Here is a 27,618-nt window from a genome sequence, read left to right on the forward strand (position 1 = left end):
CGCCATCCCCTGGCTACGCCAATGCGGACACACACCATTTGACGTAGGCTATTCGGCCAATCTATGAAGATATCTAGATTCGAAGGTGGAGCTCGACTCTATGCTGCCACACCACGCATTTACCGCAATTTAAGGGTAGGCTATATATAGACTCATGGAGGTATATATAAATTCAATATACAATTGAATAATATAACGGTATTCCTATTGAAACATACTCAACGAATATTAGCGGAACACACTCTTCGGGGTAATCGTCAGCAAAGATTATAGAATTGTGAAGATCGTAGTATAGTACGGGGTAGGGATGGTGTGAACGCGAGGTTCACGTTCGCGTTCTGTGTGTGAACCTCGGAAATTTAGAGGTTCGCGTTCACAACAGAACCTTGGCAGGTTCTGCACTGTGAACCTTTTTCATATATTACAATTTTCACTTCTTTATGATATCTTTGGTTCGAATTTATTGCATTTCAACTGCGTGCCACTCTATGCATGGCGCTGGCGTCATAAAAAATCTACACAAAACGAGCATGCACCTTGACTATCTCAAAGATTTAACTTGCTGTGTTACAAAAGTTTGCTCGAAATATCCAGCTTTCCGTTTGTGAATATTTAATTTAGTGACTTTTGCTGTGGGCTTGACCCGCAATCACACAACATCACGAGGGACATACACTACATGTAGTCCGTGAATGATGCTTATTCAACCAATCAATGAGATTGATATCGTTTTTTGATGTAACAAATCTAGCAAGCGTACGGGGTCAATCTTGACTTCATTTGTTTACTGCATCATTAAAACTAAATCCGTGCGATTAAGGTAATGCATGACTACAGCTGTATAACTTGTGGGGTAGCCTATTATCGGTAGAAAATATAGAAACCTGTTTTACACTCTGCTCAATATCAATGTAGCAATACTCGGACGCCGAATACATTGTCCATCTGGCCAAGACCGTTACTGCGTAAGCTTTTATATTCCGTGGCAAGTCCTCGTCGGAATTGTTGGCAAAACGACGGATGATATTGATTTTATGGGAGTATTATATCATTTGATTGCCTCAGTTGATACATTTAGCGACGTTTAAAACGCCAATATGTGCTTCAGCATTGTGGCTTTATGTGGCCCGAGTCGTCGCTAGGTATCGTGTACATTACTATAGGCCAGTGGTTCTTAACCTTTTTTCCTCCAGCGCCCCCTTTCAAAAATTATCGTGCTCCAGCACCCCCCCCAAACTTCATAATGTAAGGAATGTAATAAAAACAATAAGTAAGAGGGAGGGCCGTAACAGCACTTCGTCAACCCCCTAAAAACGATTGCCTTGCGCACCCATAGCGTGATAAACCGAACTTCTGCGGGCTTCGCCCCCATGAACCCCCTATCGTGATTTCGATGTTCAGCAAAGTTTGTGTGGCCTGGTCACCCTAGGTACCAAAATTTTCTATAATGCATGAATGAATAGGTGGTAATTACATATATAAGTCGCGATAAACTGAGTGAGCTGTTGTATAGGAAGATAAAGGGCACGTAATTGATAATTAAACATCTTCGGGCGTGCCCGCAGGTACAATTATTCGTTACCAGGGCCGTAACAGCACTTCGCCAGCCCCCCCCCCAACAAAAAACGTTGGTCCTGGGTCTCTGCGCACAGAAAATCTACGTTGCGCACAACAAATCCGAAGTTATTACCTTTTTTTAGTCGATACGCACTGTTGTCCAGGGGTCAGCGCAGTGTGTTGAGTGTGCGCAGACTCATCAAAACTTGAAGCAAACATTGTGAGGTTTCTTGGAAACTGTAGGGCCCGTTACTAATAATTAAACATATTCGGGCGGGCGAACCCGTTGGTATGACTTCGTTGCATGATGTTATTTCGTGACCCCCTGTCTGCAATATCAAAAAATATAGAATCACTCAACGGGGATATCGCCCAACAGGAATATCCCTGTCGCCCAATCGTGCTAAACTAAAAGACGCACACGATTTCAGATTGGTATTTCTTCACTGACATATAATATTTCCCTGGCAGATGGAATTCGTCTTCTGGGGTTCAAATTGCCAAGACAGGAACATTCGGTGTCAGTCATTTAGGCGCCCATGGACAATTAAACATATATGTATTTTGAAGGCTATATGTAACGAAGTTTTCGGTGATAATTTGCTCTGAATACTCATTAAGGATATGTCCTATCACCACATCATCTACTGCGAAGCCATTTTTCTCCAGCGCCCCCCATACCACCCCCCTGAGCCCAGCGCCCCCCATATCGCCCCCTGAGCGTTTCCGCCCCCCTTCAACATCGCCAGCGCCCCCTGGGGGGCGCTGGGGGCAAGGTTAAGAACCACTGCTATAGGCTATCACTACATTGAATGATAGGGCTGGAATCAGCAATATGACGTCACGTGACGTCACGAGGTTCACGTTCGCGTTCACACAGAACCTTTCAAAAAGGTTCGCGTTCACACGAACCTGAACCTTTCAGAGGTTCACACCATCCCTACGGGGCTCTTCAACCGGGTGTTTCGTACACCCTGGGGTGCACCAAAATGTTGAAAAAGTGTACCACTCAGATGGGGTGTACCAGACCCGAATTAAAATGGTCCAATGACAAGCTATCACAATAAATAGGCAAGTTGGTGCCTCAGAACATGTTGACCGGTCATGTGCAATATAGTACAATGTTCATACCAGCTGTAGGCAGCTTGTAAATTACATTCCTTTTTTAATGGCATAAGCAACTTCTTTGACTGATCATCTCAAAGGCGTTGGTAATGGATCGAGTTTGAGAAACACTGTGTTAGGTGGTGGTACGGTAACCCGAAGCCCTGATTAGTATTTAGCATTCCCAATACGTTGCAGCCTTTTTCATCCATATTTCAACAGGCCAGAGATGGAAACCTGTAGGGGTACGGTCGCATGCCGCCGTTAAACAATAATTACGCGACCCACTACACATAATTAAGTTAGCGTGTGTTGGCGGCCGTCAATATGCAATTTGAATTAACGAATTGGTTCCTAAAAATTTGAGAGATTTTAATTGTTGTTGTTGTTTATTGAAAGAAAAATTTTGGCGTTTAACACTTGTTGATCTTTTGCACTACGGTCAATAATGGCATAAGAAGAAATGATAAGCAGTCAATGATGACGTGCGTAATGGATAGCAGATATAGCACCACGAAAAAATATCAAGGCTAAAAAAGGAAATTTCGGAGCGGTGGGATAATACAACAGTCACGGCTATTCACAAATGGTGGTTGCAGGGTAACACAGAGAATTGAATTAAGCTTGAAAATCTTATTCACGCTTGGTGGGATTCAGGGTGATTCGTTTTTAATGTAACAGTGTAATCTGCGCCACACCGTACATAAGCGAATCGCGGAGGAAAATGATGCACCCCATAAAGAAATACTATGTCGGAATCGTGTGCGTCTCAGGAATGAAGGCTTTTCTGCTACGTGTGGGTGATTCCATTCCAATATATATTTCAACCATGCCAACAATCCTGATCGGACGTCAAAAAACACAACGTGCAAAAAAGTGATTATTTAAAACGGAAGAAGCATCATCATCATTAATTTAGTGCCTAAAATTTTCAAAGACAACCCCTCCATCATCTCCATCAGTTAATGGAACCACGTTGGCTAAGAATGGATATAAATTTGACAGCAATATATGAAACAACCAATAGTATTGACGAAATTATTTTCCCGGTAGAAAAGGAGTCCGGATATAATTTCCTAGCATTTATACTCGCAATTTTGGTGCATAGATATAGTAAGTCTCCAACACAGGTAAAAACCTTTATACGAAAGGTATATCTCAAGAAATCAGTGATGTCACAGAACCCCACTAGGGCTATCCGCGGTGCCAACTGCCAAGTTTCCACTAGCCAATATATCGTGAGTATATAACGTCGAGATGCGCCATGACGGTTCTCTGCCGCAATGCGACTGTATGCTATCTAACCGAAATACGGCTGTGAATAGCGAAACGGTTGAACACCTGTATTAGGCCACCACGGTATCAGCGTGTTATGTGGTCAGGGGTGTACGAGTTTCGAGTAATAGCCTAAACGTTAAAAGGGTGTACCACGACGAAAAAGGTTGAAGAGTATACTTTATAGTATATCAACAATCGTATCACCAAATATGGCGTCACCGGCATGAAAAGAGAGAGAGAGAGAGAGTCTTTATTTTCATGCCACCAAAATACATAACACACGGCAGTGATGGTGGTACAGAAAATATTCAATGCACAGTATTCGGTATTAGATAGGAATGATCGATAAGACAGTGAATGTTATCTAGTCATCACACCAGCATCAAACAGGTACACTTGACTCTAAACAGTCTGGCTGTAAAAAACGTTAGTTAAAACAGGAAAATAGAAGAAAAATTAAACGATGGTAGCAAACGATCAATGAAGCAATACCTGGGTGAGGTAGGGCAACAGTGTTAGTGTAACGACAAGAGGTGATCAAGTAGGTCTTTTCTGAATATATTATCAGTAGGGCGATTTTTTTTTGACCTAAAAAACAAAAGATTTTGACCTAAAAAATCTAAATTTTGACATTTTTTGACCTTAAAAAACTAAATTTTGACCTAACGTATGCAAATTAGGTGTTTTCCCAAAAAATGTTAGAATTTTACTACTTATCCTCATTTCTGGTTTGAATTGTCTGTCCTTACGAAGTAGTTTTCCCTGAAAAACTTGTTTGACTCAAAAACTGACAAATTTTACATGAAGAAATATTATTTTAACAAAATTTGGCCCTATCATGAATTCCAGTACATGATGTACTATGGTGAAAATAATTAACATTTGTTGTAGTACAACGAAAGATACTTTCCTGCATTCTCGGCAGGGATATCTAGTTCTAGATATCTAGTTCTAGATATCCCTGATTCTCGGGTAAAAAGTGTCTGTCTTTACTAACTAGCTTGCCAAGGCGAGATAGCGTAGTGGAATAATCCACAGCTACAACTCCAATGGATTTTAGGTTATAGTCCGACCGAGGTCGACTCCAGTATTCCTACCCAAGTGTTGAAGGTTTATCTAGGTTCCTCCTCACCATCTCATCCGCGTAAGCGGTGTCTTACAAAAAGCATAGACGTGGGCCGTGCTACAAGTCGGCAAATACGGAATCGAAAATAAGGAATATCGGCCTGGTGTAAATGACCATTGTAGTCGACAACACCATGAATATACAAACAACAACAGCAAGAAGAATGGAGAAAGAACGCTGAACTGTAGCAGCTATTGGCTGGCACTGAAGTTGTGCGTGCGTACACTGCTGGTGACACACCGTGTTGCTTCATTCTGACAATGATGTACATCTCAATTTTTGTAAGAACCATGCAATGCCCACGCAGTCTTGCTTCACTTAGATTATTGTGGTACGCTGAGCATAACACCGTGTCAACCTATTTGTTTCATTTGACTGTTTATGATTCACAATGAGCAGACAAGAGAGAGAGAGAGATATGATATTCTTTTTCGCCTGCACCATCGAGATGCTTGGACGACGGAGTTGCGATACGGCCCCATGAGGTCATCTAGTCTGCGCCCCCGTTTTTGTTTCCTCCATGCTATCCGTGATTGCTGAGCGCCTAGCAGGATAGCTGCGGATACCAGTTTTCGAGTCTTTGGTATGACCCGGCCGGGGATCGAACCCACGAACTACCGCTCGAGAAGCCGGACGCATAACCATTACACTATCTCGCTCGTCGCTGCGCCGTCTGCCACGGTAGGCCTATAAAGTAGGCTACAAACTGTAAAATGTCAAACGATAAGAACACCGATTTCGCAAAATCTACGATACAAATAAAATGCAGGTTGCGAAAAATTTTGACATTTTTTGACCTAATCTCGCGTAATGGGAGTGGACGTTTTTAGCAGGAATGATAAGGTCAACAAACACAGGAGACTTTTGATACTTCGAAGCGATATAGTTCGTCAACTTCTTCAAAATTACAGTAATCGAGGCGAGCAGATGGATGAAGTTCAATGTAGCCTGCTTCTTTTGTTTTGGGGTATTCATGGTGTTTGTCGACTACTATGGTCATTTACACCAGGACGATATTCTTCTTATTTTCCGTAACTGCCGACTTATAGCACGGCCCGCCTCTAGGCTTTTGTAAGACACCGCTGACGCGGATGAGGTGGCGAGGAGGAGCCTAGGTTAACCTCCAACACTTAGGTATCGGAATTCGGAAGTCGAACTCGGTCGGACCCGAACCCGCACCCATTGGTGTTGCAGCCGTGGATTATACCACTGCGCTAACTCGCCACCTATGTAGCCTACTATTTTTAGAATATACACGAACTACTTTTGTTGGCACAAACTAAGTTGACGGATGGTGGTACTTAAACCTTAGTAGCCGGGCAAACCTTTTCGCTGTCTGATAGTGGCGAATACGAAATTTCTCCCTAGTTACGAGGAATACCATTATCAAATTACACATCTAATACATTACTGTGCATTGGAAAAAGAACAAAACCATTAAAACATACAAAATTAAAAGATTATTGAATATGATATGTGAATCAGTGTCACTTCTAGTGTGAACCTAGATTACGAATCATGTGCTGCACTATACTTACTGATATTGCACATGAGTTTATTTAACTACCTGAACAATGAACAGGCTTTCAATCCGAGCGATTTATTCTCAATTGTCAGGTGTCGCCACGATCGAATTTTTTTGATCAGGCTCGCCACCACCATTATCAATATCAATACCATTTTATCGCCGTTCTTATCAATTCAGAATCCCACAGTATAAATGCTACAGATGTGGTCAATAACGAAGTACTTCTACTCTTCAGAAGTACTCAAGTAGTCTCCCTCTACTTCTGGTACTTACTCAAGTAGATCTGATTTTCTCTACTTCTATTTCGTAATATTTTGTGATCTACTTACTTACTTTTCGCTATTTTCAGTTTGTCAAGTAGAAGTAGTTTGATCCCCCAATGCGAAAGATAGCCTGAGGAATTTCGGGACTGTTATCACGGAGTACCAACATTTGATATTCATAAAAGTCTAGTAAAGCCCAGAAATTTTGTTGCGCTTCGCGCACAGTAATTATGGAGTGAAAAAATATGTTTTCACGAAAGTATCAAAAGGAGTTCGTGTACCACCTAAAAATAGTACATTGAACGCTCTCTCATTCGAAATTTCATGCAGGTGACGTCATATTTTGTGATACGATTGTTGATATACAATGTTCTTTCCTCTTCTCTACTAGTTGCTGACGATTACCCCTTACGAGTGTCAGCCGAAAATATTCGGGTTCATTTCAATATGAATATACTATTCAATTGTATATTGAAGTTCTGTACCTCCAAGAAGCTCTTCGAAAGTATCAGTGAATATAATTTAGGTACCGGTTTCCTTGGTTCCGCTCACACCGCATTGTCGCCATATCAAATTTAATCACAGTAAATATGGCCCATTATAGCCTGTGAAACTACCGTTTCGCACTCTAGCAATTACCTATCATATCGTATAATCTAGCAGCCCATGACGTGTCCTGCTAATCTGGAAAATCCGGCTTTTTTAACGTTACAACTGTTTCAGCAGATCAACTTTGAAGCGATATGATATCGGCTCACTATACGCACCGAAATCGCGAGTGGTGATGCTATAAGACTGGTTATGGTCGCGCCAAGCGCGAAAAAATTTTCAGATAGACGAATGAATTTCGTCATTAATATTAGTTATTAGTTTCACTTATTACTATCAAAGAATTATCCTTTCTCAGCCCATGTGATTATCAGCTTCACCACAAGAGTTGATGGAGGGGGTGTTTCGTAAATTTAGGGCAAGTAATAGATCATGACAGCATCTCGCCAGATATCCGTCGACTGTCGGATGGCCTGCGGGATAGCCTACTGTTCCACACGTCAGGAACAAGGCATATTTGGAGAGGAAGAGAGAGAGAGTCAGAGTGTAAGAGAGAGATAGAGAGACTGATCAGATGTTTTCGCCGGCACCGTCGAGATGCTTTGACGATGGACATTCGATACGACCTTCAAGCAAGGTCATTTAGTCTGCAACACCGTATTTTCTCCGCCATGCTATCCGTGAATGCTGAGCGCCTAGCAGGATACCTGCGGATACCAGTTTTCGAGCCTTTGGTCTGTGACCCGTCTGTGATCGGCCGTCGATTGAACATTGAACCCATGACCTATGACCTACCGACCAAGATCATAGAATCACAAAATTCTCATCTCGAAATTGGCGCGTTACTGACTTCGGGGCCCACAACTTGAGCTCATGAAAAGTTATCTCACTGGACGCCAACAAATGGTTGCGATCTCAAACACCTTGTCCTCTCCTCACCTGGTGACCTGTGGTGTACCCCAAGGCTCAGTACTTGGACTGATCCTCTTCACCTTATATGTCAACGACATTTTTGAAACCTCATTGAACACCACACTGTTCGCTTATGATACTCACCTCCTCTCTTCCGCATCGTCGACGGCAGAGCTGGATTGCCTGACTATAGTGACCAAATGCCCAAACTCCATGAGTTTACGGCCCAGAATAACCTTTGCATAAACGCCTCGAAATCCCAATTGCTGACAGTAAATTCAAAAAATAACTTGACCGGTAATATCGCTGGTCAGCCCGTTTCCAACACAGATAATGCCAAATATCTCGAGGTTTTACTGGACTCGGACCTGTCCTGGAAGAGTCATATTCAGTCCCTAGACGCTAAATTATCACCGAAGTGCGGCCTGTTCTACAGCCTTAGACGCTTCATGCCAGCATGTGTTCTTCTGATAATCTTTAAATCCTTAATCCAATGAAGTGGACATTATGGCATCCTCTGTTGAGGGGCTGCCGGTAAAACTGCACTCAAGCCACTGCAAAAACTACAGCAGTACTGAGCTCAGTACAGTACTCACTACTCAGTAGCAGGGATGGCCACAGTCCGCTTCAGGAGCCGGATCCGGAGCAGGATTTCATCGATTTTTAACGTAGCCGGACTGGATCCGGATTTTGAATTTGGGCTGATGGTCGGATTTTAGCCGGATTTTTCTACTGAAATATGAGTATTAGCATTGTTTTGGCAGGATTTTTCCGGATTCCGAATTGGACATTCACCAGCCGGATTTTTTCGGACTCTGAATTTTCAATTGACAGCCGGGTCCGGATAGATTCGGATCCCGAAATTTTGGAATCCGACCATCTCTGCTCAGTAGTCACCATTAATCTATTTCGCTCGGTAACACCGACCATCGCATTGGGTTTTATTTACATGCATTGTATGTAATCGCATTGCACATTATGCGTGTCTCGTTCAGATGAAAATATATATAACTCGTCGATTTATTTATATTATTATTTTGACCACATATGCCAGAGATGAGCGGATTTGGAATTTCTATGTCCTAATCCAATCCAAATCCGAAGCTTCAAATCTGAATCCAAATCCGAATCCATAACTTATGTATATTTAAGTCCATGTCCAATCCTAATCCAATTCCAACATGAAATTCAGAAAAAATGCTAATTTATGTAAGGAAATTATTCTTCCACAACCAACAATCCTCTTGATTTAAGACAACTTGGCATAGGGCTGTACCTCTCATGCTAATTGGCAACGAGTATACCATAGTGTAGTGCACCATAAGTACGCTATTAAATGATCTGAATAAAGTTTGTCGCCATTCGCCACACGACATATCAATCTCCCTGAAAATCGGTAAATCCAATCCAGTCCTAATCCGTTCAGAAAAAAAATCTCTTATCTTCTCAAATCCGAAAAAATTTCCCAAATCCTGTTTTTTCAAATCCTAATCCTAATCCATGCTCATCTCTGACATATGCTGACCATAGTTATGGGTCACTAATTCGGAGATTGACGGGGTCGTGTCCTAATCCAATCCAAATCCGAAGCTTCAAATCTGAATCCAAATCCGAATCCATAACTTATGTATATTTAAGTCCATGTCCAATCCTAATCCAATTCCAACATGAAATTCAGAAAAAATGCTAATTTATGTAAGGAAATTATTCTTCCACAACCAACAATCCTCTTGATTTAAGACAACTTGGCATAGGGCTGTACCTCTCATGCTAATTGGCAACGAGTATACCATAGTGTAGTGCACCATAAGTACACTATTAAATGATCTGAATAAAGTTTGTCGCCATTCGCCACACGACATATCAATCTCCCTGAAAATCGGTAAATCCAATCCAGTCCTAATCCGTTCAGAAAAAGAATCTCTTATCTTCTCAAATCCGAAAAAATTTCCCAAATCCTGTTTTTTCAAATCCTTATCCTAATCCATGCTCATCTCTGACATATGCTGACCATAGTTATGGGTCACTAATTTGGAGATTGACGGGGTCGTGCCGGTTGGTTTGATTTAGCGATTTCAGCGATGTCGGCGAAGTTAGCAGTGTCAACGATGATATCATATAATTTGACGATGATACGTTGCAGAGATGAGCATGGATTAGGATTAGGTTTTGAAAAAACAGGATTTGTGAAATTTTGTCGGATTTGGATTGGATTTGGATTAGACATTTTTTTCAGAACGGATTGGATTTGGATTAGACATTTTTTTCAGAACGGATTAGGATTTGGATTGGATTGACCTATTTTCTGGGAGATCGAAATGTCGTGTGGCGAATGGCGACAAACTTTATTCAGATCAGTTATTAATGTACTTATGGCTACTAAGTTATCTTGAATCAAGTGAATCGTTGGTTGTGAAAGAAAATTTTCGAATTCCTCCATTGCATAAATTTGTATTTATTTTCTGAATTTCCAGTTGGAATCGGATTAGGATTGGACATGGACTTGAATATGTAAAATTTATGGATTCGGATTAGGATTTGGATTCGACGGTTCGGATTTGGATTGGATTAGGATATAGAAATTTCAAATCCGCTCATCTCTGATACGTTGGGTTAGGCATTAGGCAGGAACCAGGGAATGAATATCGAATAGGCCTGCCGGAGCATGATACCTTCCATATACTACTCCAAGTCGCTTCGACATCTTCCTGTCTTTTCTTTGTAAAGCATTTTTTATTGAACAGATCAAATTGCTACTAAACCAATGATGCTGATGATGATGAGCTGTATCGCTTGTCCTTCTTATGTTTCTTCTATTACGGTTCCATTTACAAAGTGTAATTTGCATGTGCATGCTTCCAATTTACATAGTCTAGTCTCAGTCGCAAGTTGGTGTCTGATTTATATGCTCAGTGCTGACTTCAAAGACTACTCCAAGTGGATGACATCGCCAAAATGTATGGTGCAATCGCTGACATTGCCGACATCGTTGACATCGCTGACATCGTCAGGTAATGGCGACATAGACCATTACGCGCTAGGCTGGCCGGTCGCTGTTAAGGTGAACCAACGAGCTGTGTCGTGTGTTGACTAAACATGTTTAACCGGTGAATTTTGGTTACGTACCGGTGTGTCATTATCATAGGTTTGTTGAATTGGTCTGAAAAATATTGCCACAATCCGAAATGCTATGTAGAACACTTATTCGTGCCACATCGAACATGGCTTCGAGGAGTATACGATGCACAAGTCACAGAATGTGCCTCACGAAGACAACCTCAAGAGATATACACGAGAACCGGAAGAGCTACAAGGAAAGTGATAGCCCACTAATCACGTTTCAAAATCTGGTTGAAGAGGATATGACTTCATTTTTTCTGGATATCAGACAGGTGAAATCAAGATGCCCCCATGGAATTTATATTCACTGTAGGCTACACTAAACCTCCACAACTGATCTTTTTCAGGTTTTAGAATCAGATGTTCCACTATTGAAAGACATGTGTTTTTATTATTTCGATGACACGGGAAAAAGTATAAGACCAAAAATAGTGTTTCTAGTGGCGCGAGCATGCAATCGGGCTGTTCATAATAATAGCAGGTAACATTGAATGCTCAGTTCATTGTGTTTTATAACAATTAATCGATTGTTCATAAGTTACGTTACAGAAGAACAGAGAAAGGTCGCAATGATTGCTGAAATGATTCATACTGGCAGCCTAATCCACGATGACGTAGTTGATATGTCCAGCATGAGACGAGGGAAATGTACGGTCAACGAAGTATGGGGAGAAAGAAACGTGAGTAGAAATCCATGTATATTTTGCTCATATTTCTTACCAGTCCCATTTTTTTTGCTACTGCCGAAACGTTGATGCTGTTAATATGTAATGACCTTCCTCTAAAATGGTATCTCCTATGTCTAAAATTATTCTGATCCATTTAGATATTACGTGACACGCTGCGTCGTTGTAAATATTTAATGCATTTCTAATCTGGGTTTTTCATGAACCACATCAGTAGCTATGTTCAGAAATTACAATGTGTGATCAAGTTATTCAAATGAATGTTTTAGGAATGAAAAAGCCTTAATTGTTTTGGAAATCATCCATATATAGATCTGCTGTTTACTCCCTTGTCACTATAATTTTGCACGCTACCGTAAAAACTTTTCCTAAAACTTTTGCAGGCAATTCTGGCTGGAAATTATGTATTATCACGATCGTCACATTTACTGGCATCCATTGGCGACACAGAAATCGTGAAGTACATCTCAACAATCATCGACGACTTGGTTCGAGGTGATGCACAAATTTCTAACAGTTTTCATAACCACTAGATCTTCCGTATCATAGCAAGTGCTTAACACAACATTTCAAATTGTAGTGGACAATTTCAGCAAACCGGCACTTCTCATTGACCTTGCTACGAATCATGGCTATCTATTAGGAGAGAGTGTGCTATGAATCCATATCACTGCAGTTACTGTAGTATTGTGTCGTTCCACTAATCTCGTGTGTTCCATCTCGCTGACCCGGACTCGAAGCTACCTTAGCCGTTGTGAATTTCCGGATACTTTCAACACGTCAACTCTTACAGGAGAACTCATGCAGATTAGTCCAAGCACAACTTTTGAACACTACCTCAGGAAAACCTACAGAAAGACGGCAAGCCTTATTGCGAATTCTTGCAAATCTGTGAGGCAGCTCTTCTAGTGCTGTCACAAGTAGCTTGTCTAACAAAACTCATTCAGGTCGCTCTTTTGAGTCGGATGGACGCAGGACAGGTGGAAGGCATGTATCAGTATGGAAGAAATGTCGGTATCGCTTTTCAATTGATAGACGATTTGCTGGACTTCAGTCAAAGCGCGGAAGACCTTGGTAAACCTGCGAACGCTGATCTTAGGCTCGGGCTAGCCACCGCGCCGGTGTTATTTGCTGCTGAACGGGTGAGTAATTCTTTCAATGTTAACAGCTCCATTCGGTACTGTACTCACCAATTTGATGAGGGCATTCGGATGAATTAATGTCAAACGTAGTGGTACAAACTTACGGGTTAACGGGCCCCCAGGTTTGCACTGTTGTTATTGACCTTTGCTGGCCTTTTAGGAAGTTCAGATCCGAAAGCTGGTTCATTAAAAGCCTACGTTTTTGTGACCTCACTGCGAGTTGATTAGGCAAATCTGAAAGTTCATTGTCACGGTGACTCGAACTTATCTTATGGAGACTTATACGGAAGTGCAACAATTAAGAGGGAGGTTTGCTGCACCCTGTCCTGGGAACAATTTAATGACGAGCCCGTTTCCTTTAGGACAGGCATGTCGAAGTCAACTTCGTGTCGCGGGTCAGATTCCGACCATTAAAATAGATTGTAGGCCGTACCAATCAAATGATGCCAAAATATGTAAGTTGGCAAATTTCTACGCTGCTATTGTTGTATTTGTATTGTGATGTTGGTCCAGTGTAAACGTTGAGTGGAATAAAAGATATATAGTTGTAAATGCTGGCGCTTCGGATTTACATACATACCAGTATTATTAAATCACAATTTGAGTTTCCACTTTGAGTCATGATGGTAAAAAAATTTATGGAGCAACCGCACCAAACAAACTCGCCCCACTGAAGAAAGTTTAAAATGTGTGAAGAAGTGACGACTGACATCCTTGAAATGTGTGCATTTGAAGAAAACATTAAAATCACTAAATATTCGTATGCTGACTGCACATGCACATGAATATACTTTTTCACAAAATTTATTCCAAATTCAACCCTCATAAATTCTTCATGAGATTATGAGCCTACTAAAAGTCTTGTGTGCGGTCCTCAATTTCGCTGTGCTCTTGTTATCTGACCCATCTGTCAAGAATTCTGCTACCACATTCCTGTTGAATGATTGCGGCACTTTTATGTTTCTAACATACTAAACTCGTGTATCAGTGAAGTTCAATTCCGGTCATTATGACCCTGTGTTTACTTCTTATTCTCAGCACCCATTTTTGAATGATCTGATCTTGAGGAGATTCAGTAGACCCGATGATGTCGAAAGAACTTTGAACGCTGTCAAAGATGTGAGTATTCATGTTCTCGGTTTGCCAGGCCATTTCGTTACATTTTGAACGAAGCTAAGCTTACCCGCAAAGCTTTTGATCACTTAACATGGGATGCCGGCTAAAATTATGATAATCAACTGGCGGCCAGCGAGCGATGTGTTCTGGTATAGTTGTCTGGGATCTGTTAGTGGGATTGAAATGGGTGAGAGTTGAACGATCATAACTTTATGTATGTTGTCTCATTTACAGAGGTGGTCAGTAACTAAGTACCTATACTTTTGTTGGTACTCAAGTACATTTTGCCTACTTGTACTACTTGCTCGGGTGGTTATGTGTTTAAAGTACTTCCGCTTTTACTTAACATTTTCGGGCAAAACTACTTACTCTTGGACTCTGTATTTTGTGAAGTCGAAGGCACTCTTGAGGAATGTTTGCATCACCTTTATGAATTAGGTGGTCGTACCCACTATGCAAAACAGCCCAGATAACACGGTAACTGAATTTGATGTAGGAAATTGCAGCGATTTGTAGTGTTAGGGTAAGTTTTTGCAACTTTTTTTACAGCTTCCAGCATCTTCCTAAATACTCAGAAGTTATGTAGTATGGTTTTTCAAGTTGTTTGGAGGAATCTTATATTGCAACCTTTTGCAGCTTTTCTCCATTTTTTTTTCACGCAACTTCTGCAACTTTTTCAATTTCTCTTGCAACTTTTCTCGATTTTTCATGCGACATGTTGCAACCCACTTTTTACTGGAAATATTTGGCACTATATGTAAATAGATCGCTTGATTATTTCACTGCCGTTTAAATTTGAGGTGCTTTCTGATTTGACATAACATTCAGGCTCGACTGCCGAAAATTATATTTTCACTGGGTCAATTTTTTCAGGCCATTGATTTTGTTGAATTCACCAACATCGAGTTTTGCTACAACGCGTTGCATACGGATTGACTCGAGTATCTCATACCGTAATAATTTCAAGGAACTTCTCCACAAATGCAACTTTTTAGTGCAACTTTTGCGAAAAATACATGTAACTTTCCTTGGATTTGACTGCAACAAAAACTTGCCCTAGTTATCAATAATTTTGCGCTAATCGCGAAGACGCATCCTGCCATTTCAAAGTAGTTGCATCTGATGTTGAATTTATCCAACTCCTTCACCAAATCCGCTTTTCGAAACTACTCACCTGAGTACTTTCCAGATCTTCGTTTTCCACTTCCACTTGAGATAATTTTAGCATGTGTTGGAAACCGCTATTTTTACTTGATTACCGACTATAGCTGCTTTGACTGCCTCTGCGTATCCATTGGAAATTTTATTCTTGACATGATAAATCTGGTCTGTGTAAAGTTTGCATCACTTTAACGAATGATATTGGCATAATAACCGTGTGCCAGGATATATCTGAATATCACTGAATATATTTCGGAAGTGGCCATTTCTGACTGACCGCATAAGTCTCCGATTCCGCGACCAAATCTACTTATTGAAACTCCTTGAGTACGTTTCATACCGTTCGTTTTCTACTTGTATGGAGTATCGACATTATTTCTACTCTGAAAGTATTGAAACTACTCGAGTATTTTCCATGCCTTTTGTTTTCTACTTTCGCTTGAAGTAGTTTTGACAGGGTTTGGAAATTGCTACTGAATACAATTAGCTGAGTGAGAATTTGTTGAATTAATTCTACTCAGTAGCAACACTGATTACTTCGACCACCTCTGCTACGAAGGCGCAATTGATTCTACTGCCCGACATGTCCGCTTCCTTCAAAAATAAACTTAAAACGTTAGTTTCATTCTTGACAGAGCGACGGTTTGGAAGAAACACGATTGCTGGCCCGTCAGCACGCGACGGACGCGCAAAGATACTTGGGAATTTTGGAAGATTCAGACGAAAAGGAAGCACTTTTTTCAATAGCCATGGCTCTCGTCGATCGAGTGAAATGAACGTGCTTTCGAATCGGGATATTGAGTTCAATATGCAAAGTCTTGAGCGTATGCGGGTTTCAAATAAATTTTGTACTATTCGAACAGGTTCGGTTTACTGACTCGTGTACTAGCGCCAGAGGGAGTTTGTGACGAAGTACTTTTCGGACTACTTTTGTACTTCTGAACAGTTTTTTGGTCAAAATACCTTTTTACACTGGATTTGAAAATGCGGAAAGTAGTTCAGGGATGAGTTTGCGTCACTTTTACCAGTGGAATATATTATAAGAACCACTTGATATTTTCGTAGTGGTGTGATCAGGTATTTTGCGTCAGTGTCAAAGATGCATCCTGTAATTTCGGGAGTAGCCGCTTCCGATTGACTACTAAATGTATGTGACTCCTCGAGCAAATTTAGGTTTTCCAACTAGGCCTACTTCAGGGAGTGGTTTTCAAACCTTTCATTTTGTACTTCCACTTGAAATAGTATTGATGTGTCTTGGGAATTGCTACTTCTACTTTTAATTGAATAGAAATTTACGGTGTTATTGCAACTTGAGTAGCAACGACGACTGCATTGACCACGTCTCTGGTTAGCAAATGACACTTGTACCGGCTAATAATAAGGTAGATTGCGCGTTACATTCCGCCGTATATAGCGTTAGTGGCTGAGGCTATTGTTGATTAGCGTCATTTGTCGGGTAGGGTTTCGCATGTTGGTTGTTCCGAGACAATACAAGCTATGAATGGTGTGGTGGGCCTCGGTTGATAGCGATATATAATAACGCTAAATTACCATAACACGACCACTACTCAATTTTATCCCATTGGGGATGTAGAGTGGTTTTCCAGCTGCCAGCCACTGTAGTTGAAATAGTGAGCGGCACTTGACCTTGTGGTAATTTGTAAATCATTGGCTGTCGGTTTCAAGTGGCATGAATGAGTGCGAATGTTAGCACTGAGGAGGTCGGTCCTTGCAATTCTGGTTACGACATGGTTTATAGCCTATATCCGGCAGGTCAGGTTTAGGTATGAAACAATAGGCATAACTTCATATTCCTGTTATCCTTTTATAGATCGTAATTGTTTTGTCTCCAACTACTGAGTAGTCTAGCTTATAGCCATAATATCCAGCGAATTCCGTTGTACGATCGCAAGCCTATTCAATCCGTGGGCTAAATCGACTCGCACGGCCATTATACGTTCTTTGATGTTATTTTAGTCCTACAATGGGCCTATTCAAAATTCTACAAGGAAAGGGGAAAGCTAAGAAGCCTCGAACTGAAAGCGTGGATAGAAATGGGTCGGCCAAACCGGAGAAACGTCAACATTCGTCCTCGGGTAACAATATAAGCCATTAAGCATAAGCACTGAGTGCAGTAAGGCTATATCTCTTTATGCGAGAAGTAGATAGGGTATTCCTAGTTAGCCTAACTGTAGGCTAAGATAACGGAGAAAGCAAATACGAATGTGCCTGATTTATTTGCTTATTGTCCCGACCGTACGGTATATCGCTATCTGGTGTGGAAATGTAAACAATTTTGGGAACTGGCTTGTTCAGTTAGCTGTTGATAACCGACGAGCTTGAGTAATGTGCACACTGTTGTGTACTGTACAGTGTAGGCTACAAGGTACACACGCATCGCAAGATCTCATTCCGCTGCTTATTCTCAGGGAACAGTAGGTCGACTGGGAGCAAAATGAAGAAGAAAACGAAGAAGTCACAAAAAGAAAACCAAAATTCCCAAGCGCGTGCTCCCAAAGATGTCTTTCCGAAGAAAAGCATTTCGTCACTAGCAAGATCGTTAAAAGGTGATGACTGGCAAAAACTGGCATCGGCTCTTGGATTTATGGAAATGGTGAGTCTACAATTGTTCTTGTTAACTACACCTGCTCAACCAAGTTACCCATGTAATTGTAGGCAATATCACACTTCACTGGACGAGCAAGCTCCTCTCAAAATACGTATAGTCAGGCATGTCTCATGCTGAGAACGTGGAGGGATCAGATGCCCCTTGAAGAAATATTGCCGCGACTGACTGACGCCCTAAAACGAATTAGGCGACACGATTTGGCTTTGAAAATGGGATTGGAACTTGGAGTAATAGGTGAGGAGTTTGAGCACAATAACATAAAATTAGTTCGTTATTTCGCTTGTGTGACTGTGGATTCTGGTTCTCGCTGGATGGGTCGAATACGTCAGAGCAGCCGAATGAGCCAATCCAAGTTTTGACAATTTTCCCTTTTCTGAACTATTTGTCTGTCAGACCTCTGATCATTTATGAACTTTTACGGCAGGAATAGCAGGTAAACACAGCCCACTTGCTTTGTTACATCCATGGTATCTTAGCTATCCATAGTCAAAATCGTATTCTTCTTGTCCTTTCGCTTGTAAATGCCCATATATAGCGAAGTCTCTGCGAAAATCGAATTCTCTTCCGTGATTTCGCTTTGCGAATGCCTAGCCGGGGCATGCCCCGGTAGCGCTCATAACAAGCTTTCACTGTCTATTCTCTCAAAGCCGCGCACAATAAAGAAACAGTGATTTACTCTCTCCTATTCGTAAAATGGCCGAGCAGGTGGGGCAACATAGCCTGGTCGCCCTTAAGGTGTGATGTAACAATCGTATCTATATCTGAACTCGGTTACCGTCATATGCGTTTAGTCGACCTTTGCTGGTATAGGTCGATTTTGATGGTGTTTCACACCATGATAATTCTTGAAACTTGGTATGTCATGTCGTGATGGCGGTATGTAACACTGTCCCAAGTTTCAGGGTTTCTACTTGAAGTTTAGGGTAGTAATTCCGTTTCTGAAATTGAGTGTGTGCTGATCCGTCATGTATCGCAAACAGATTTTACTCAAAAGTCGGTATTGGTATCCATTGATTTTGACGATGTTCCATACCGAGATCGGTCATGTCATTTGGTACGGTAAGTCTTAATGTTAGCATCGAACGCTGTACCAAGTTTCAAGTTTGTCAATGAACTGTGTTAGTGGTAATTTCGTTTCCTAAGTCGAGTGAGAGCTGACTCGTCATTTATCGCAAACATATTTTACGCAAAGCCGGTATTGGTCTCCATTGATTTTAACGATGCTCCTTACCTAGATCCGTCATGAGCTTTTGCATGGTATGTCTTGATTTTAGTATCGAACGCTGTGCCAAGTCTCAAGGTTGGCACTCAATCATTAGGGCAGCAATTTCGTTATCAATGTCGAGTATGGTAGAGATGTGCGCTGATCTGACACTTAGCCAACCTAACGCATTGCGGATTTCACGCAAAAGCCGCTGTATCTGTGTTAACGCTAACTGTGTTCCATACTGAGATAGGTGATGAGATGATGATATCATGAAACAGTTTACTAACATCCTCGGTTTGCATTCAAATATTTACTTTTATTTTATATTCTCCAATGTCAATTTCACCGTGAAATTGAGGCCTTCAGGCCATTTGCTTACAATTACAACCCCTGTCAAGCGCGATAGGCCGATAGCTGTTTCGTTTTCGATGGCGGCTAACAGCTGATCGCTTAATCAGCCTATTCCTCAGTAAATTTTACGCAAAATTCGGTGTTGGTCTGTTCGTATTAATTTTGACAGTGTACCATACCGAAAACTGTCATGAGGCTACTTCTCGATGATTTCATGTAACAGTGTACCAAGTTTTCGGCTTTCATCCTCGTATTTATTCGGTAATATATTTTCCAAAGGTGATTTTGCAGCAGACATATAGACACTATAGACCGTAAGCCGTATGTGTCGTGTGACAGTCTCCAGCCTCAAGGCCAAAATTTCCTATGCTGTACCGGGACCGAATTTCCGAGGCTGCTATCCGTAGTTCTTCAGAATTATGTTTTGGATTCAATATGACATGTCCAATCTATGAGATAACAATTGCGTATGTGTCCAAACTCGTTGACCTTTCCAGTTGGCTTACGCAATCTCTCGAGTTATAGTAATTTCCATTTCTGCAGATAATTAGTCAGGTATAGTGCGAACATGAACCGTGTCTATCAATACGCCGTTTACGCAGTTACCACACTTCAAGTCACAGCTCACCGGCAGACCTCTCGCGGCACATACGTTAAAATCAATGTTGTCGGGAAGTTCGTGTTACCGTACCACTAGTACCACCAAGTTACTTGTTTACGTTGGAAAACGCCATTGTGACGTCATCTTGATAAAAAGTCGCTTGCAGCCCTTGCCCCACCACCCGATATTGTCACGAGCCGCCACTGGATGTTATACATCGATGATTCGATTCCGAATCCATCCAATATAGCCTCGAAAGGACCTTTAGGTTTTATGTTCCTGTATCGCAGTTCATATTGAAATTTATAATCGTTGTACAATGCATTGAGGAGTTACTGAAATAGTGTCTACTGTCCATATTTTCAGCCGCCAATGATTTCGACGAGCATGAAACAGAAGGAGTCCGCACCGACGCTAAAAGTATACTAAAAACACTCGAGTCTGATGACAGGTCGGAACCACCGTACTATGAAAGCAAACTTATCATCGGCGATGAAAAAATAAGCTTCCTAGCAAGACAACTTTTAGCTCCAGAAGAATGGAAGCGATTGGCCTACGCGCTAGGATTTTTGCCACACGAGGTAGGTCAATATGTGTCATGTGCAAAAGCGTGCAATACTTGTGAGAGATGCCTGAAATGTGTCAATATAACATCTCCCGGGGCCTACGATATTCGTAGGCCCCGCACCTTCGCCATTAAAGTTGAAAGTTATCGGCATCCTGCTGTTGTTAAATATAGTGTTTCCTTCATTCGGCCAGATATAAAAATAAATTTAACTGTAAAATATATTGAAATGTATTGACGATCATCATTTGACCTTTCAATTGTGTGCGGTCATGCGGTCAACTGAAATATTTTTCGCACTCGGCGCGATCTACCTCAAATTCCAGCTTATTGCTCTGTACATAGTCCGAATTTCATATATGTGAATTGTCTCATCAACAGTCATAACCTTCCGTGCCATCAAACTATCCGTTAGGATTGCAAGAATTCTGGTTGCAGTTTGTGATATGACGATAAGGGGGCGCGAAATTTTTCACTATCATAAAGGGGGACGTGTATAAAAAAGTTTGAGAACCACTGACCTAAAGTATCAGACAGCACGTCCACTCCGATTAATACAGGAGCGATGACGTGGTGGACAGGCCGATAAATATTGTCAGAAGTTGGCTGATCCTGATACTTCTGTGGATACAGACATCGTTCGGGCTTTCCATGTGTAGAGTAGTACACTGTACAGTGTACAGTGAACACACTGTATACATGTACAATTAACTATCGAAAGGTAGCCTAACTTAGGGTTGCCATACGTCCGGAATTTCCCGGACATGTCCGGAATTTCACTGTTCAAACTAGCGTCCGGGAGGAATTTCTAAAATATGCCAAATGTCCGGAATTTTGAAGACTTGACGTAGGCTCATAACTTTTTCGTAAATCAGCATATAAACAATATTTTTTGGGAATATTTATGCTGATGCATGATATTTTTCTTCGCGCTGCGCGCGATTTACCACCACATTTATTGATTTTAATATAGAGACTACCACCCTCGCAAAAACTGCAATAAAATATAAATAAAAACAACCTTCATTTACTGTAATGTAATCGCAATTATAGGACAACGGTATATTTCTAAAGATCGTTAAGGCCGTTTAAATGCTCTATTAAAAGCTAGTGGTTCCAAACGGGGGGGGGGGGTCGTTTGCCTTTATTCTGGGGTTTGCGAATATGTTGAACGTCATCAGCTTCCAAAATAACTCGTGAGTAAGTCTGGGCAAAGGTGCTGCCTTCTTTCAGTGATCAGCTCGTCAGATATTGATCTGGGCCACGGAACACTTTCAAATTGGAGATAGAGTCGCGACCACTAGATGTGGGATTTTTATAAAGCTCAGGGGTGCGCACCGGCAAGTTGCATGGATTACCTCATAGTGTGGGCTCAAAATCATTGTTTATTTGGGCGGGAGGGGGATGAAAACATGTGCTTTCGGTCCTGATTACACAACACACAGCCACATACTTCTGAACCGAATCGTGACCACCTCTGGTCTATGAGCAAAGATTTGGTTGTTTGACGTCACAACTCATTTTGAAATCCACCAGTGGGCGCTAAAGAGTGTCCGGAATTTGGGTTGCTGAAATATGGTAACCCTAGCCTAACTCCTATTCTCTTTATAATATCACCAAAACCGTCCAACATAAATGATGATGCATTGTAATTTTAGATAATGTATTGTACAATGCACAATGTACAATGTACATACATCCGCAAGGAACTAGGGGTTTGGGACGTATATTTCATATGTAATTATACAGGTTGCCTGTTGAAGGTGTAGACTAAATGACGATTATTGATTACGATACCCTGGCCTGTTCTAAGTGATTTGAATCAATAATCTAATTTAAAATGTTACGTACCGTTCTGCGTTTGATCTTCCTCCAAATAATGACCGGAACTTACAAATTCAACCTTCCGATCAATCTACATGTGCTTGTGTTTTGATAATGGATTTAAAATGGGTTCGTCAGGTCGCAGTATTTGTACGGATTGCTTTGCGAAATTATTTTGTTATCGCCTTGCGTTGATTGGATTCCGCCGTTGTTGATTTTCAGTTTGCCCATAATTAGCTGAACAAGTCCACAATTTTTTTAATCCCGACATGAAAGGAATTAGAGTAATAGATAGTCATAGAGAGTGGGCCTTCGCATATTAGAAGTCCTTCTGACGCTATTCAGCTATATTTTGCATTGGTATTGATTTCGATTTAGGTTTTGACTTAACGAACATGCCATTCCGGCTATAAAGCAGCGAAATTTAACCTCCTCTCCCGACCTTGGCCTGCCAACTGCGCCTCTTACACAGAGTTGGTCAATAACAAAGTACTTCTACTTTTTTTCGAGTAGGCTACTCAAGGGGTTATGTTATACTTCTTCCAAGTATACTGAACAGTTTTGAAGCCAGAACATATACATATTTTTACTCTTTGTATTTTGTTTAGTAGAAAGTAGTTTCGGATATACTTGCATCACTTTTGCGTGTAAAACTGTCGTGACGACTGGCAGAAAGACCCCCAGTATCACAGTAACTGAATTTATTTTCGAAAATTACACTCATATTTGTACTGTCGTTGGTCATTTTGCGATAGTCGCGAATACCCATCTTTCTATTTCGCAAGTGGCCACCTTCGATTAGCTGTCAAAATTATGCGACTCATCGACCAGAACTACATTTCGAAAACACTTGAGCTTGAGTACTTTTCATATCTCTCATTTCCTACTTCTACTTGAAGTAGTTTTGAAATCGCTATTTCTACTTGTAATTGAGTTAACATTTCGGTGTTACTTCTACTTGGGTAGCAACGCTGAGTACTTTGATCACCTCCACATCGTCACGACTGCGAATTCGCAGGTATCCCAGATCATCGCGTCCGCCAGCAGTTCGCAAAATCTCTACTCTCAAGCACACGTGATGCTCAAAAGATGGCGGCTTCGCACTCATCCGAACCAGATCATCCCCCGTCTGAAGGCCGGCTTCGTCAGGATTCGCCGACACGACCTGGTGGACCTTCTCAAGATTGGCGCAATCGCCGGGACAGAAGATATCTTGCACTTGATCGAGGAACAGCTTCGTGAGAGCAGAGAGCCGCAAGACAGCTTCGGCGCGTCGCTGACGAAAAACTTTTCTGCGTTTCAGCAATAAACTTTCGTGTGCTTGTGCATAGTATGCTTGAAAACATTGTATATATGCTTTCTCAATCTTTTAAAATCTACTCCGTATTTGCTGAAAATTACGACAATCGCGGTCCTTACTCGAATTCTCAACGGTGTGACTGGCAGATTGATTGATTTTATCACAAATTTCATTCAGCATGAACCGTCAAGTCAGCGCAACACCACGCGTAACTATACGCAGCAGGCACGAATGAAGGAGACAAGTGACACGTGATTGTCATCAATGTAGTCAAATGCGACCTATTATGACAGTATAGGTAAACAGACGACTTCAAAGGCGATAGGCAATAGGCTCAATTACACTTCTGAAAATACAACAAAGGAAAAGAGAGCAATAAACTAAAACGGAAAAACTTGTGCATCATAATTCTATAGGGAATGCTGATTTTATCGGCTTTATAACTAATCCTAGATAGGTACGTCATACTGCTGTTCATTGCACTTCTTCAATAGTACGTCGAATTACAGAAATGTGGTGAAGGATTCATGACTTTCATTTATGCATGAATCGAATGAAGCTCACCGGATACCGGATGTACCATAGTGATATACATTGTATATCTCATAATGAGACTCGATAATGCATTCGTGCAATCTTAGAGCTATAGTAGTGTCGTCACACGCGGTTTCGTATCAATCCTTATTGTTCCTGCTGCTTCGAGGTGTCGTTGTCATGGCCTATCCACGCAGGCAGCTTATTTAGCGCTTGAGCTGAGCATACGGAAATAGTTCCTTCGTGAAGAGCGTCCTTCGATACACAAGTTCCCTCTGGTCTCAGTGGGATCGGGTCAGCGTATGGTTAGAATACGCAGTTTCCTGTAGTCGCTTGGACTATAACGGTTCGATAACGCGTGCGATTTCGTGTTAATAACTAAATTAAAGGCCATGTGGCCGCGTCCGCGTGGATGCTCCGCATACGTTCAAATATTGTAAGTTACTACAAATGAGCGAGTATACGTAAGCGATAATTTGCGCGCCACTTTGACAACGGTAGCACGAGCAAAAGAAGTATAGGTTAGCAATAAGCATATTATGATAATATTATGTAATATATGTACTGATATATATGTATTCTACAGAGAGCTTTAATAAATTTTAATCGATTCCTTACTGGCGCTAGTAAATTTATAGTATAGCTCGTATAACATCCATACTGTTTGCCATATTGGGTTTCGATGATATATTTTGACAAGCTCATTCCTGAACAGTGAACACATCCGCACAACGTATCGTAAATTCAGGAAATTGCATGTACTGCCGCATCTAACTATAGATCAGTACCACTATCTCTCGGTATTACATGGTGTTAGATTAATACTACCAATTGTACCAATGGCTCTGTTGATGGATGATGAAAATTGGTGCAGTATTTAGGTTGTTGAGGGGAAGTTATTACGTATACTACCGATTTTGAAAAGTGGATGTTGAAATTGAAATGAACTTACCCAATCGAAGTAGGTGGTAGGCTATATGGTGTCTAATTGCTTCATATTTTACAGTTACTAGGAAGAGATAATAAGTAACATCTGTATTGATGAAAGACGGCATTTGGGAATCAAAGAAATCTTGCCAGAGCTAGGTGCGTAGTGGATACGCTGTCTAAGCAGAGACGCCTTCGGCTGTGGTATACGTATCATGAAGCATTATCAACCAACTTTTTCTGTGAGATGGATCATAGTATCTATGGTACTTTTTTGTTGTCAATGCAGCGGGGAATTTTATGACGAGGATCAAGTATGGGACCAGCTTGATCTCGGTAACCAGCCTGCAAACGACGAATACTTCACTTCTGCATCGAGTATTTCTATTTACCACGACTTTTTAAGAGACATTATCGAAGATCATAACGGAGGTATGAATATCAATTTCCAAGATGAGATTGCACTATTATGTATATTGTATATATGACAGTAAACGGAATCTGCATGGAGTAAATGCATGGTAGTTGGACAGCTGAAGATGAATTTCGCGGTCGTGTTGTGATGAGCACGTTCGACCAACTTCCCTTTATCTAGCATTGTGCAAGCAGCCAATATCTAACTCCCACGTACATCTGATTCGATTACCTGATTAATTTCATCATAGGGTCTGACTTTTGATCAGGCAAAGGTTAGCGGAAACCTGTCCAGTGTCCATGAACCGTCAGATACAATAGTATACACAGAACAATAGTATGGATTTATACAAAAACAGATAGAAGTACACGCATGCCTTAAACATGTTGATGACATCTGTCAAAGCGATAATGCACGGACATTGACGTTCCATTTGCCATCAAATATTTACCAATTCCCGAATAGGCACGATTATCTGAATTTTCAAGCATCTTCTGCAAACAAAACACAGTATGCGTCGATTGATTTTCCTCGTTATTCGTCATAATCAGCATGAATAATTATTGTATGGGTCTGTTGCTCTGTACAACTAATTACACTAATCGATTACAGGAGACATTCTGGAGAAACAAGTACCCTATTCGTACGCTTACCGATGGAGGATGAATAATTATGCAAGAAGTGAGTATATCAGTTGAGTGTGCGCACTACTCTAATGGGCTTTCATAGTGACTTTGATTGATCAAACTGAGATGACGATTTTGTACTGTTCCTTTGCGTCTACCGAAGATCTATCAATATCATAGCCCAATGAAAAAGACTGACATATAAACTCACTGGATTCTATCTTCATTACGTACTCGCAGGGCACCCTTACCCTTTTATACAATTTTCCGGGAATATTGTATGTTTCTCACTTGTCAGAGTGTGCATGTGCATGTGCAGGCTCATCTCATTGTGAGCTCTGTGGCACTGGTGGTGTGTTTAGGAAGTATCAATGCGCGGCAGAGGAAGTTTATCGCATGTTTTGATGCAACAAGCCATGTGCATGTGTACATGTATAAAATAATTTCTGCTTCCTGGGGGTTATTGCGTGACCAATTGACCATTCGTGTAAGTGACATACCTTCAGACCCTCGTGGCCACGTTTGGGACCTGTTCGACCGAACGGAATTTATCTTCGGGATAGGTATGACAGGTATTGTCAGTAGTACTTCGTGATGAGATGATATTGTGAGATCTCACAGTAGACTCATATACGCGAAAATGTAATGTTTGTTATGTTGGAGACCCAGTCTTGTAGGAAGGGCTGTCATTTGATCGTTTTCACGGCGAACTTATAAAAATCAGGCCGTTTTTTTTCGATGACGTCAGGTAAACCAGTTATACTTGAATATAACGTTTCCCGGCAACCACTCTCGCGTTATACAATGTCATTAACAAAATTTGAGGTATCGAATCGAAAATGCATTACAAGAAGTATTTGCTGTGATTGTTTCTGAGCCAGCGTTTTGCGACATACTGAAATCTTTTGCTGCTAAGTTAGCTCTGCCGAGCGATCTTATGTTAGCTCCGTGTTGGTCTTTACTGCTGGTAACGAACACAAACACGATTTCCAGAATACATAGAGCATGTAATAATCCCGTGGTGCAATTTCACAGCGCCAACGGTGTGACACTACTGAATTTTTTATTCTGCGAGTAATTCAAGCTTCATCACCGCG

At 41.2% G+C, this 27,618-nt stretch overlaps 3 protein-coding genes across 8 annotated transcripts in view; all 3 read left to right on the top strand.

Annotated features, from left to right (window-relative positions):
- LOC145434039 (angiotensin-converting enzyme-like) overlaps positions 1-27,618 on the top strand; it is a 78,346-nt gene that overhangs the window by 8,171 nt on the left and 42,557 nt on the right. Inside the window, exons 2-3 of one of the 3 annotated variants that reach the window (XM_080311319.1) lie at positions 25,560-25,912; positions 26,508-26,576. The exons of the other annotated variants lie outside the window; for them this stretch is intronic. Of the exons in view, the coding sequence (XP_080167445.1) occupies positions 25,696-25,912; positions 26,508-26,576 (286 nt within the window). The 5' untranslated portion in view covers positions 25,560-25,695. The remainder of the gene's footprint in view (positions 1-25,559; positions 25,913-26,507; positions 26,577-27,618) is intronic. 3 annotated transcript variants of the gene reach the window in all.
- LOC145434047 (all trans-polyprenyl-diphosphate synthase PDSS1-like) lies at positions 11,340-16,402 on the top strand. 2 transcript variants are annotated; one of them, XM_080311328.1, is made up of 8 exons: positions 11,340-11,709; positions 11,785-11,918; positions 11,976-12,117; positions 12,507-12,618; positions 12,917-13,014; positions 13,071-13,265; positions 14,304-14,384; positions 16,178-16,402. In XM_080311328.1, the coding sequence occupies exons 1-8, from the start codon at positions 11,503-11,505 to the stop codon at positions 16,316-16,318; spliced, it is 1,110 nt and encodes a 369-aa protein (XP_080167454.1). In that variant the 5' UTR covers positions 11,340-11,502; the 3' UTR covers positions 16,319-16,402. The 2 variants fall into 2 exon arrangements, with proteins under 2 accessions (XP_080167454.1, XP_080167455.1); XM_080311329.1 differs by lacking the exon at positions 11,340-11,709 and having other exon boundaries at positions 11,782-11,918; positions 11,987-12,117.
- LOC145434048 (uncharacterized) lies at positions 17,232-24,125 on the top strand. Of its 3 annotated transcripts, none has more exons than XM_080311330.1 (6): positions 17,232-17,326; positions 17,520-17,638; positions 17,972-18,156; positions 18,219-18,405; positions 20,697-20,911; positions 23,738-24,125. In XM_080311330.1, the coding sequence occupies exons 1-6, from the start codon at positions 17,247-17,249 to the stop codon at positions 24,026-24,028; spliced, it is 1,077 nt and encodes a 358-aa protein (XP_080167456.1). In that variant the 5' UTR covers positions 17,232-17,246; the 3' UTR covers positions 24,029-24,125. The 3 variants fall into 3 exon arrangements, with proteins under 3 accessions (XP_080167456.1, XP_080167457.1, XP_080167458.1); XM_080311331.1 differs by having other exon boundaries at positions 17,232-17,263; XM_080311332.1 differs by lacking the exons at positions 17,232-17,326; positions 17,520-17,638 and adding an exon at positions 17,657-17,818.

This window comes from Botryllus schlosseri, chromosome 2, assembly GCF_051294905.1.
Source record: "Botryllus schlosseri isolate E-star chromosome 2, Bs_hap1, whole genome shotgun sequence".
In the NCBI taxonomy this organism is placed as follows: domain Eukaryota; kingdom Metazoa; phylum Chordata; class Ascidiacea; order Stolidobranchia; family Styelidae; genus Botryllus; species Botryllus schlosseri.